The 14,001-nt window shown below is 43.5% G+C and overlaps 1 protein-coding gene across 2 annotated transcripts in view; it reads right to left on the reverse strand.

Moving 5' to 3' along the window:
• The window catches only part of ITGB1 (integrin subunit beta 1), a 43,827-nt gene extending 33,519 nt beyond the window's left edge, over window positions 1-10,308 (reverse strand). Inside the window, exon 1 of one of the 2 annotated variants that reach the window (XM_054058788.1) lies at window positions 10,187-10,308. In XM_054058788.1, coding sequence (XP_053914763.1) covers window positions 10,187-10,195 — 9 coding nt within the window. In that variant the 5' untranslated portion in view covers window positions 10,196-10,308. The remainder of the gene's footprint in view (window positions 1-10,186) is intronic. The other variant, XM_054058790.1, reaches the window with a different exon arrangement.
• Between the last annotated feature and the right edge of the window lie 3,693 nt (window positions 10,309-14,001).

A 14,001-nucleotide genomic window follows, 5' to 3' on the forward strand; every position in this document is an offset into this window, starting at 1 on the left:
AGGACTTCTTGGCTAAATTTAGCATTTTCATCTCAGACAGATTACAATTAGGAATGCCACATAACAATTTAAGCCATTCTAGTAGCAAATATGGGTGTCTGTTCCTTGTGGTAGTATTAAATTCCCACACACTCTGCACCACTTACAAGTCCCATAAAGAGACTATTTAATTTTGTGCAACTTAAACCTCCCATTCATCCACACAGGGGGAAACGAAAAGTTTAGTTAAAACATATAAATATAGCCATTACACAGCCGACTGCAACTGATGCTTCTGAGGCTGTAATGCCTTAGCAATGTCCACGACAGTAACAACATCTCGCTCAACTTACTTTAATTCAAGCAGAACAGGAGAACAAGGAAAAGTAGAACTGAGGCAAGTACATTCTTAAGTAAAAAGCTACAGCATTTCAGTTGGTACTATGTCTTGCTTATCTATTTCTTTAAAAGAAAACAGTTGCAAACCTCCCTCTGGCTATTGCTGCAGGAAGCCAGAAGCTGGCACACCACAAAGGCCAAACTCAGCGGAAACTCCATCCTTACATGGCAGCACAACCCACCAGTAGCTTTCATTAAAGGCCGGGGTTCAGTTTTAGCAACCAAAACCAAGGTGAAAGCTAACTGCTGCTGAAAGGAACAGCAGCGCAGCAGCATCCCCACCTCCAAAAAGGCAACCTCTGCCCCCGCGCTCCCACTCGTGGACCTCCCTCCCCACCAGTTCCCTGTGTTGGGCTGGCAGAATGATGCCATCAGCCATCCCTATCCCCTGCTCATCGAGACCCACTTTCCGCAAACTTCAGAGAGCTGAATCAGATCTCCACGTGTGCGGAAGAAACAACTTCTATCAAGTGGCAGTGGCAGTCAGACTGACTGACCTCTGAATTACACCGAACTCATTGAGTGCTGCTAAATCACCTTAAACCTGGGCTGTCACCAGCCCACTTTCCCACTCTGCTGGCCTTGGGTGGTTTGCTGATGGATGCTCTGTAACACAGCCAGTCAGTTTGGGGAACTTCCTGATTTTATTTTTAATTTTTCCAACAGGTTATTAGAACAAAGCAGTTGGCAAAAAAAAAAAATTAAGAACAAAAGGCTGGAAGATTTTTTTCTCCGTTTGTTTGGAGTGGTTCTTTCGTTCGTGTGTTTTTTTAATTCAGGATTCAAATGGCAAGTACATAGAATAATGTTTACAGATAGCACCCAAATTTTATAGAAGTTTTATAAAAAATTCACTATTCTACCACAATTTAGAATGAGACTTGTACTGAAAGAACTCCCACTCGCAACATACTTTCATCATTGGGTAAGGGGTCAGGAAAACTAAGGTGCAGAAGTGATAAAAAACCTGATCATCTCACAGACCTGTACAGCCTTACAGACCTGTATCTAGCTATGAGATTTTTTTAAATATATATTTAATTCTCTATATATTTAATGTTACATATATATGTTATATATATAACCAATGAGATGATAATTTAATAGCAGTGATAACTTTACCCAGATTTTAATCTTGAGGTTTGAGCACTTGCAAGAAACTCATCAATCTCAAGAAAAAAATTACTTCGACCTTAAAGGATGTCCTTGTATAAACAACCCGCCCATCGTTACATTTCTGCTGCTTTCCAGAGCAGGATTTTAAGCCTCGAGTCCACAGCCTGCTTCTAAGAGGACTGCAAAAGATAATAACAGATGAGGTTCCTCAAATAGCCAAGTTGATCTACTAGCTTGCCACTAGTGAACTAAGACAGCTCAACTTCTGAGACGTAAAATTCCCCACTTTGCCCGCTTCACCTGTCTGGTGCCAACTGTGGGCGATACTTTCACCTCTTAACAGAGAGAGCGGAACAAGTTGAGCAATAACTCCTTGCTGAGTTATCTCTCACCTGATCTAGGAAGCAGAGATGGATTACTCAAGTCAGAAGAGCACCGAAGCATGCATGAACAGATACTGTGAGGTTCCACAGCAGGTTATGCCAACTTACCTTTGCACTACCACAGCTCCACACTCCTCCCGCTACGAGAGGCACATTTTCCTACTCCTCCCCTTGGCCTGACGCATGTCACCGGCAACACATGTGGTCATCTTACCCAGCTGAAACAGCTGATCCAGCCGAAGATTATTTTTTTTGCCAAACTATTTTTCAGCCACATCAGCTACATCAATTACTCCACTGTACAGCTACATGACTTATACTGCTAATGCAAGTAGGATGGCAAGACTGCACAGCTACAGGCAAGAGGGACAGTTAAGACCTACACTGGTATAAATCGCTGCAAAGCCACGTTCCTATGAAAATAAGACAAATTTTAAATTGAATTTATGACTCACGAACACTGGAACACTTTACAAAATATGAAATACAGGTGAATTTGCAAACCATTGCAGAGTTTTGAGTTAGCACTTATGAGTGACTCTCTTCTTTATTTTAACTCTGCAGAGGCAGAGTATTAAAATTGCTTCCAGCTAAAAGCAAATGTTAATCATATTAAATACAGGCATTATTCATTTAGAAAGTGAAACTGCATTGAGTTACACCAAAAAGAGCCAATATCCGTGCAAGCTTTTTTATTACTATCTAACCACTCTCCAAATTGGTCAGCTGGCAGTGATAAAAGTGCTGGCAGCAACCTTACGCACTACAGTTACACTTCAGTGCTATGTGGAGTTTTTTTACTGAAACTGATGACCCAGCAACAGGGCTGTGTAACATTCTAGTCCAGCCTTTAAAGAATTACATAAAGAACATCTGTAGTGGAATGAGATAACACCTAGATAAAAAATGTTTGTCACTGTTTATCATTTAATATGCATTTTAAACAACCTACAGCCAATATGTATAGTATATTCTTCAAAAAAAAAAAAAAAGAAATATGCTGCTTCCTTTTTGTCTTTTTATGCTCAAGTCCACACCCAGGAAAAATTACACTGAAATTCTCGAACACTAATTTCTCATACAGATTTGTATTTGCATGGAAATTACAGCACCAAAAATATTCCCCATTTTTGAACTGTACAATAAAAGCAAAGAACAAATGTTATCTCCTATAATTCTGGAAATGCACGTAGGTTACATTCAGGCACAAATGAAAGACATATTTTTAATCTATTCTGACACAAACACAGCAAACTGACATTTCAAACTGGTCAAGCCTTGTATTTTTACAGAAATAGGCTACAGTATTCCTTTCAGCATCAGGACAACCTTTAGCTAGCACCAGAAAGCCAGCACATCAACGTATACTAAATTTGACCTTGCAAAAACAGAAAAGGAACCTCAGAGAAGGTAATTACTGACTTCATTCTATGTTCACCAAAACTAATTTCCTAATGCACAAGAAAAAAAAAACATCAGCCTAATAAGAATAAATTCCAGCCAGAACACACCGGCAGCACATAATCAACCTTACTTACCCTAGTCAATCCCGTTGAGATTTCCTCATTTCTCCTTTTTATTTTCAGAAGAGGGAGCAATGCACTTGCTTACTGGACAAGCACGAAGTCTTCAACCACTCCAGTACCAAAGATGCAGTGATATTATGAGAAGTCATCCCAATGCAAAATTTAATCCAAACTTAATGATGTCCAACTACTAAAATGTGTCACTGTAAATTTACCCCTGGGAGAGTGCTTTTATTTAATAAAAAAGATTGCCTTCTCTGTATTTATCGCCACTTCAGAAACAGCCCTTCCTTTTAGCAGTAACCCCGTTTTACCTAAGATCTGGAAAACCAGACAGCTGAGGGTCTAGATAGAGCTCACATGTTGCCCAATTTAATACTTGAGCAACTAAATCTGCAGAGGATGCTGGCTAAGCTGCTAGAATGCCAGGTCTTTCAAAGGACCTCGTATGGTCCCTGATATGCTCCTGGCACTCAGGTTACCCCAGAACTCACTGGGGGAGCATCCTGTGATCTTGTTTGTGCTTTATGGCAGTGCAAGGCCACAGACCACTCCCTGCAGGTCCTGCCACGCTCAAAGACACAGGGCAGATGAGGACAGCTTGAATGCTCACTGCACAAGAGGCAGACACAACTCTTGGTGCCAATACTGGAGGTTAGCACCATGTGAAGACAACTGCAAACTACAATTCCACCAAAGAAAATTAACAAACCCTTAAATGACAGCTTATCCTCCTTTCTCCTTTGCAAAAGGGAACAGTCCGCCCATCCCTATATCAGTACTTGATCAAGGTCAAGGTTGTTACTTCAACCATACATCCCAGTCTCAGGTTTGTTTTTCAAAACAACGACCTCAGGGACAAAATACACATCAATATCCAAGATACTACCTTTGATTCACAATATCACCATTTCCTAAGTGAAATATTGACTCTTTCTAAATTAATCTAATGCCATTATTTTTCTTCTCCTTTAAATAACCACAGATCAGTCATCTTTGCAGACGGGCGAGTTCAGTGTTTCAGTTCAGACCAATATATAATTATTGCTTTTCTTTCACGAGAAAACAAGAAAGCTTTCACTTTTCCTGTTAAGCTTCCACATCAGAAGTGCTTTTTACTTGCACAGCTCTAAACGTAAAAAATTTTATTTATTAATAGCCTAACAGAAAACCAACTACATGTGAGTACTTGTATGCGGTGTGTTTACTACACAGAAACATATAGTTTAAGACAATGAGAATATATGTAAACAATGTCGGTCCTTCCTGCTTCGACTTTAGAATGTACTAAGAGCAGAAGTTAAAACTAAGCTAAGTCAAAACTAGGACTAAGTTAAGCATAAGTGGTCTTGTACAAAACATGAATCAGAAATAAATTAACTGCAAATATTATGCTGATCTTTTTTGGTGAGAAAATATTGGCACTAGCTATTGTATACGTTATAGCTTATAAGCATTTTGAGAAGAACCTGCACTTGGTACTACAAAAAACACGGTATTACAAATTAGAAATTTAGAGAAAATTACTATAAACAGAAGACTAATGATTTGCTTGGCAGAATGTGAAAACTGCATTAATTTATAGGAGATACATGAGGTGTTTTTCTGTGGGATGAAGAAAAGGACAGCGAGAAAGCACCAGTATCTTCTTAGCTTTTAGTAACAATAACAAAGTTAAGATTCCAGCCTCCATTTTGTTATTCAAAACTTGCCCCTCTAATAAAAACCACAAGAATACTAATGATATTTTGCTGCTGCTGTTGGAAAAGAAATAAAGCACATGAAACTGCTTTTAATATGGAAAGCGTATTTCATAACCCTTTTTGCAGCTGGCTATAAAGAGAAATTGAGAAAGATACGGACAAAAACATCACAGATATTAAAGAGCCTTTACTCAATAACACCTCAAAAGGATTACAGGTCAGGCTAGAATCCTATTATCTTTCCCAAAAGCATTAAAATTATAGTCTCATCAGGCTTTTTTCTACCACATATTTGTTACGTGCTAATTTTGTACCGAATCAGTGATTTTACTATCTCTGAACATCTTCAATCTATTAATAGGAGAATATGACAGCCTAAGAAGGCCACTAACCAACTCCACTTAGTCTAAGAATGTAAAAATAAAAGAAGGTGGTTATTATAAAAAATGCATGACGTTTAATAACAACACTCAGTTAGAGACAGCACTCTTACTACTGAAAAAGACAACTGTACTGTTTAGTGATGCATAATCAGGTGCCCTATGTCTCCTTTTTTATTCATGTAAGTCAGAATTTTCATTTTTCTCTGCATGGCATTTCCAATACACACCATACGGCAAACCTAGACACATCTTAAATTGAGCTATAAACTCATACAGCCTGTTACAAACACAGCTGAAGTGCATGACAAGGAAGCTGTACTTTTTACTGGTACTTACAGTACTAACCTACATAGCGGGGAAAGAAAGTTTAGAAAAAAGTCTTGTCATAAATTGATCCTGGCTTATAGATTTAACGGTTCAGGTTACTGGGCCACACCTACATAGGGCAAATTCAAAAAAAAAGTGAAAAAATTAAAAAAGTAGAATTTGTCTTCCCATTTGTGGGTAAAGACAAAAATGACTTTGTGGGTCACCTGAGAAACTCCATAACCACGAAAACTGGCAGACACCAGTCAATACTGTGGTCCACCACAGTTACTGCATGGCATGTAACATCATCCTACTCAGAAAGCTGTCAACAGAATACACAACAGAACACAGCAACATAGTGCGAGGAAGAACTAGACAGAAAAAAGGAGACAGTATGGGCCACTGTAAATGACGACTTTATTCAGCATTAGAACTAACCAACAAATCTTGATTTTTTTTTACACAAAACGAGCCTTAAATCACACTGAGATATTGCCAATGTCTGTCCAGGAGACCAAGCTGCAGAATTTGTTCATGATTCTGCGACACTCCCTTCTTGAAGAACAAACAAACATCCTCTTCAGAAACAACAGCTACCCTACACTAAAAACTCATTTTCCTGTAAAGCCCCAAGATGCACGTTCGTATAAAACACACCCATGCACACACACACCAGAACAGATGCCTGAAAAATCTCAAGTCATCTAATCAGAAATATTAAAACTGCTAATGAAAACACTACCACCATTAAGTGCCTACAAAGCACAGTGAGTAGAGGAAGTAGGAACAATTTGTAGACTCGGAAATATAAAAACAAATGGGAGATGGGAAAACAGACCTAACTCCTGAGTTTTCTGCTGCCGGGAAACAAGAAATCTCCTACAGGGCACAGAATGTAGCAGATGACTTAAAAATCTACTCACAGAGGGATAGTACACATACTGTCAAGTACTTTTTAATGACACTTCCAAAATGAATCAAACTACATATTGCCTTAATTACATTTTAAAAAATTATTTAATTTATGTAATTGCCTAATGAGCTCTACCAATAGATCCTGAGTGGGGGGGGGGGGGGGGAAGTAGTAAAAAAAAAGGCATTCCCGACAAGGATTCCCTGACTGCAGATCCCAGCTTCCAGGAATAAAAAAGATGCTAAGGGGATTGGTCATCCAAAAAAAAAAGAAGAAAAAATAAATCACTTGAAGTTCTAGAAGAGCGAATAAGGGCAGAAGAGGCTCTGCTACTGCCAAGCACAGACTCCCTCTTTTCTGGATTTGTCTAACCGATATCTCTTCCAAGTGCCATGTCAGGAGCCATGAACAATCTTAAAGCTAGCTAGCTTGCCACAGTTAATATTAATTAGGAAAATCCCTGCCTGTTTTAACTTCACTTTTGCAATGTCTTGGGTACACCAACCACCAGCAAAGCTCCATCCAGCCTCTGCATATTCTGCCCAGAAAAGCCCTCCCCACACCATGGGGTGGGTGCAACTACCAGAGAATAGAAGGTAGAGCAATACCCTACATGCAACGGTGACATGAGCAAAGGCTGCTCCAGACATCACAAACAGGTCTGCTTTGAAGAAGTGCAGACCCATTGGCCTGCAGGCAGGGGAAGGACAGCAGGAACGCTCCATACCTGTCTGCTAGAAGAAAAGGAAGCAGGACAGCCTTTGGTGACGGCTTACAAAAATGGTCCCATCAAGAAGAGGTACTTCAATGGCCTGCTGCACAGCAGTCCTGCCGCAATCGCAGCCAGAACGCTTCTGAAGGCCACATTACCAAGAGCCACAGGCGGCCAGGAAGCCTTTAGCAGCCTGATCAGAGAGAGGGCTGGGAGAACCACTCAGCTAAATCAAGACTGGGTGGAAAGGTAGGCATGACAACTATTTACAAACAACTGAAGAGGATTCATACCAGTGGCAACGAGGGAATTATATTCAGAGCAACAGAGAACAGAGCATGTGTCCACTCTGTGTTTGCACCACTCTTCCTGAGCTTGCTTTTCTGCTACCCAAGTTATCTACTTCCTGAGACGCTTGCTAAAGCATATGAGCTCTTTTAAAACTGTACCATAGCAGAGCTACCCTAAGAGAGGTATAGGGAGGATGGTTCAGAGCACAGGGATGAAATCATGAATCAGGAAGAAAGAACAGCAGGAAAAGTTTCCGGACAGTTTGTTTTCTGCTGTGGGAATCACTTCCCAAAGGAAGTGGCAGAAGATTAACCTCTTGAGTCCCTTGAAACCTTGACAAAACACTAAAATTCTGCACTCACATAAGAAGTTCATGCATTTTTTAGTTAAAACTCACGTCCCTCTGAATCACTCCTTCACAAGCGTGGGCATAACTAGGAACATCATGCAGACTGGATGACCAAGTGTACAGAGCAGAATGAGTTCCCTAGCTAGACACTAAAATGACACAAATTTTTAATTGCTGAGTTTTCATTTTTAAATAAGCCTGGCTCATTTATCATATGGTTGGTAAACAGATACAGTACTTGCCAGCTCCAACTGATTAAGGTAAGATTTCATTCCGCATGCCTGTCAGGTTTGCACCTTTCAGCTGAAACATCTTCGAAAAGGACAAAAGTTGAAGGTGTTCACATCCTAAACTTGCCTTGTCTTGCCTACCTATTGCCAATGGCTCACTGTTTTTGCAACTCTTATAAATATAGCCTTCAGCAGACTTGCAAAATGCTACTTAATCATTTGCCAGAGGCAAGTAATATTTTTTGTGACAAGAGAATGAATCATCAGTTTCATCACTGGGATTGATGTGGACAACCAATGTCTTCACTACTTCTGAAGTTTTGTTTAATTTAGTCTAATACACATCTTTCCATCAGTACAATGCTTCTTTAAAAAAGAAAAAAAAGCCTGCTACTAAGTCATCTCATTTCATAATAGAAAACGGATTTTTTTTTCACCCTACCACCATCACCCACCGAGTGATTAACATGCTAGGAGTACAGATTGTATAAGTCTGTTTTCACATACATAAAATCCTGCTCCATTTCAACACTTCAGCACACATGCAGCACTAGCCATGAACAGTTCCGCTAATACGAATGGAGACAGTCCTTACTTCTGAAGGTTTGCGTGTCTTGGCACGAACGGGACTGTAGCACCAACAGTAAACCTACCCGAAAAATCAACATTTTCACCCAACAAGTATGTGCACATGTGTTGGCATGAATGGACTGTCGTATTATATCAAGGGCAAATGCAGAAGGAACCAAGAACACAGTTAATTTTTTTTTTCCATGAAAAAAAAAATAGTCACAAAGACTACCTGATGAGTCTAACAGGCAGTCAGACTCTTATTCTTAAGAGAAGCTCAACACAAGGCCAACCCTATTCTGGGTTGCATCAAAAGAAACATGGCCAGCAGAGCGAGGAAGGTGATTCTGCCTCTCTGTTCCTCTCTTGGGAGACCTCATCTGGACTATTGTGTCCAGTTCTGGAATCCTCAACATAAGAAGGATATGGAGCTGTTGGAACAGGTCCAGAGGAGGGCTACAAAGATGATCAGAGGACAGGCTGAGAGAGTTGGGCTTGTTCAGCCTGGAGAAGAGAAGGCTCAGAGGAGACCTTATAGAAACCTTGCAATACCTGAAGGGGCTACAAGAAAGCTGGGGAGGGACTGTTTACAAAGGCTGGTAGTGACAGGACTAGAGACAATGGGCATAAACTGGAGAGGGGCAGATTTAGACTACATATAAGGAGGAATTTCTTCACGATGAGAGTGGTGAGGCACTGGCACAGGGAAGTTGTGGCTGCCCCATTCCTGGAGGTGTTCAAGGCCGGGTTGGATGGGGCCTTGGGCAGCCTGATCTAGTGGGAGGTGTCCCAGCCCATGGCAGGGATGTGGAACTGGATGATTTTTAAGGTCCCTTCCACCCCAAACGGTTCTATCACTTTATGATTCTAAGAAAAGGACATCTGACACGGGCTAAGCAGTGAGTCAGAAAGAATTTCCTATCACTTCACGTTTCCTTCCAACCACGGGCACAGGAGAACGATCACAGAGCCCCAGCCCCGTGTTCCCACCGCTCCATAATTCCAGCGCTCTCCACGTGAGACACCGCACAGAGGCCTCGCACTCCCCTCCCACCCCCGGCGGAGCCAGCTCGGAGCGAATTCGCACCAACCTGCCGGCGCCGAACAGCCCCAACGCCGCGGCCGCGCCGCCACCCGCACGGCGCTCGGCGGGCATCGCACCCCCAGACGCCGCGTTCCCGCCCCGCTCCCCGCACCCCATCCCGGGCGGCGGCCCCGAGCCGCCCCGGCCGGACAAAGGCGGCCGCGCTGCCCGCCCCGGGAGCCGAGGCGGCGCCTCCCCCGCGCGGGGACCCGACCCGGCCCGGCCCGTCCGCCCGCTACCTCAGCCATGGCCGCCGCGGGACGCGACGCCCGCGCTCCCTCCGCTGCCGCCTCCGCGCCGCCGAGCAGAGCCCGGGGAGGGGCCGCCGCGCGCTCCGCCCGCCCCGGAAGCGCATTCCTCCGCGCTGCCGTCAGCCGCGCGCTGCCCGCCCCGGGGGCTCGGCCCGCGCACCGCTCCCGCCTCCCCGCGGGGGAGGGATCCTGGTGCCCCGGCGGAGGGGTTCACCTCGTCCAGCTCCCGCCCCTGCGAGGTACCCCGGCATTCACCCCCTGTGCCTGGAGGCTTTGTCCAAATGCTTCTGGAATATCGTCAGGCACCGTGAGCGCCGCCGGGGAGCCGTTCCAGTGCTCCACCACCCTCTGCCGTGAACAGCCCAACATCCCAGCCGAACCTCCCCGGCACGTCTCCCTGCCGTCCCCTCGGGTCCTGTCATCGCTCACCGCAGAGAACAGATCGGCTCGTCCTTCCCTTGTGAGGAAGCAGCGGGCTGCCGAGATCCCTGCTCGGGCTCCGGGCTGAGCACACCGAGTGGCCGCAGCCGCTCCTCTGCGCCTTTCCCTTAGACCTTTGTTGGTGGCCCTCCTGTCTCCCTCGGGGCCGAAAGGCTGCCCGACCCCAGCGGGGAAGGGACCCCCCATCCCTCTTCTTCCCAGCCTGTTCCCCAAGGCGGAGCGCGTACCGAAGTTGTGAGGATTATTTGATAAGTTTTGCTGCAGCTGGTTTTGTATGTTTAATTATCTTGTCATATAAATCTGCCTTGTATCAAGGGATAATATGCAGACAATCTCCAGACAAATAACCTGGAAGAATAAACACTCTCTTAGAGTTGCAAGAATTTATTGATATGCTTAGTTGGTTTGCAAGATGTAGCTGTTTTAGGTCAAGAGATAACATAGAGGAAGTCTCCAGCCATAGTTGGATGAGCTAAAAAGTATTAACATTCTTTGAGGACTTACATGGTTCTTTAGTATATATACCTACTGCTTTTCTAAGATGTTACGCCTTTTTTAGAAGGGCATCCAATTCAGTGCTGAATTGTAAAATAAAAAATACTGTTGCCTTTGCTTCGAAGACTTTGTCCCTTTCGATGTTTTACCAGTGAATGAGTGTCTCTCACAAAATGATGGTAGCCAGGCTCCCCAAGTCCCATGGCCAGGGCCTGCTGCTGTTCGGCACGTCCCAAGCGGTTGGAAGTGCTCCTTACAGTAGAGTCTGGGAGGAACATAGAATCATAAAATGGTTTGGGTTGGAAGAGACCATTAAGGGCGTCTAGTCCAACCCCCCTGCAGTAAGCAGTGTCACCTTCAACTAGATCAGTTTGTTCATCCAACCAGACTTTGAATGTTTCCAGGGACAGGGCATCTGCCACCTCCCTGGGCAACCTGTTCCAGTGCTTCACAACCCTCATAGTAAAAAATGTCTTCTTTCTATCTAGTCTAAGCCTCTTCTCCATTAGTTAAAAACCATTAAACCATTGGGCCCCTCACTACAAGAGGATGTTGAGGCTCTGGAGCGTGTTCCCAAGTGACTGAGTACAGGACAAGGGGGAATGCCCCGAAGCTCCGCCAGGGGAGGTTCAGGCTGGGTATCAGAAAAAAATTCTTCACAGAAAGAGTCATTGGGCACTGGAACAGGCTGCCCAGGGAGGTGGTGGAGTCGCCATCCCTGGAGGTATTGAAAAGACGGGTGAATGAGGTGCTGAGGGACGTGTTTTAGTGGTTGATAGGAATGGTTGGACTTGATCCAAGAGGTCTTTTCCAACCTAGTGATTCTGTGAGTCTGATTCTGTGATTATCCCGTGTCCTATTGTTGCAGGATCTACTGGTTAAAAAAAATAAAAATGTTGTATTTTTTTTTGAGGTAAGGAGTAATGGCAAAGGCAAGCTCTGGACGCGCAGCTCACAGGCATAAAAGCTGTGGTTTTGTGTGGCTGCTGGAGCTGTTGTCAGTTCTTATGTTGGTAAGATTAACTAAAAGAGTGGTGCTGCAAATTGATAATTTTATCACTTTCCTGTGCTTTGTTTTAGCTGCATTTTAAAATTAAAAAACCCCTAATGTTTCTGCCTTGACTCAAGCACAGCCCGTGATCCAACCCTGTGTTCCATTTGGGCAGTGCAATTGTTGAGGATGTAGCCTATTAACACAACTACATTAGCAGAAGCTTTTAATGCTGCCACAGCTATAACTGTAAAGCTGTTCTAGTGGTGTCAGAAAATGAGATTGAAATGACAGACTGCTGTTCCATGCAGCTTCATCAAAAGCAAGCACTGGACAGATGAAGTGGAAGAGAAATAACTTTGACAATCAGAGACAGGAAAGACGGAGACCATGTGTTTCCACAGATCAATTAGTATGTAATATTAATACTGCCAGGAACGGGGAAAGAAGCTGCCATAAAAACAAAGTTCTAAACTGATAGAAATATATGCCATGCAAAATGAAAGCAAATACCAGAGGGACAGTGATCTGCCAAAAATCTAAGAAATTTAAGTACTGGGGAAGAAAAAATTCTTTTAGCCAAGGTATTATTCCCTTTTTCCTTATTGCAGGGGAAAAAAAACCCATATTTTGCCAGAATGTGCAAACGGTGAACAGAAGCCCGCTGGTGGATTCCAAGCAAGCAGTGGCAAAAAGGTTCCTCAGATTGCTGGAGCTATGAGGAGTAAATAAAACTGCTTAACAAACTGGTGCTTTAAGTACCACCCAACACTCAGCTCAGACATTTGTGTGTTGAGTTGCCAGTGGCTGACTGTGCTGTGCGATAGGATATTGGCAGGGAAAAATCTCTCGAAAGGCTGAAAAAAATCACTGAATTATTTGGCTGCTTTCTGAACTCTTTGGGAGAGTACAGATGCATATGAACACCATTTGATATTTTCCAACACTTCTGAACTACTAAAGATGTCAGAAAATAGTGCTGGAGGTGTCTGAGCCTGCAGACACAATTGCAGATGACTTCAAAATGTTTAATGTAGCATCCCCGTACTGCAGTGTACATGACATCTGGGAGAGTGAGTGAACATTTTTATATGGAAAGGCTCAAGAAGAGACAGATTTTCATGGCTTGAGCAGGCAGCTAGGAAGTGTGTGGGTCACTGTTAGGCTTGGGTACCATTTCTGAAAGTCCCCATCCTTGCATCTTACAGGAAATAAGTGACAAAATGTGACACTGGAGACAAGACTGTGAATGATATGTGTTCACTTAATATGTATACTGATTTGTTTGACACTGCTGTGTTTACTGTTGTGTTTGCTGTTACTTTTTCTGTGACTGTGAGAAACTGTGTTTTTTGTAATAGGATTTGGATATAAGTTTTCAACTCTTCCTTCTTCAAATATTTGCATGTGTCGAACCCTTGTAGTAATTGGAAAATATCACACCTACTTGGCGGTGGTGTCAAAGAAAAGAAGTGCTTAGTGGAGCATGAGGGGTGTATAGGTCTGAGAATCTTTGGCCTAATGTCAGTGAGTCATTTTAAACAAACAATACAAATACATATTACCAATATGACCAGGTTTTGTTGTGGAGGAACCAATAGCTGTAGCTTATCTTGCAGATACAGGAACACCCAGGAATCCCAAACCAGGTTTTGGGGTGTCCAATGTTGCATGCGTAAAGAGGCCAACTGTGTAAATGGGAGAGGGTGCTCAGCTGCAGCTCAAGGGCTGGGGGTGAGCGTCCTCAAGCCAGGTAGCCACGCTGCCATCTGTCCTGTTGCATGGCTGATAACCACACGGCTGAGTGGTCATTTGTTTGCGTCAGGAACTGCTGCTACCTGGGAAGCAGCAGCTGCTTGGGAGAAGATGCAGCAGC

This window comes from Cuculus canorus, chromosome 2 (assembly GCF_017976375.1).
Source record: "Cuculus canorus isolate bCucCan1 chromosome 2, bCucCan1.pri, whole genome shotgun sequence".
Lineage (NCBI taxonomy): Eukaryota > Metazoa > Chordata > Aves > Cuculiformes > Cuculidae > Cuculus > Cuculus canorus.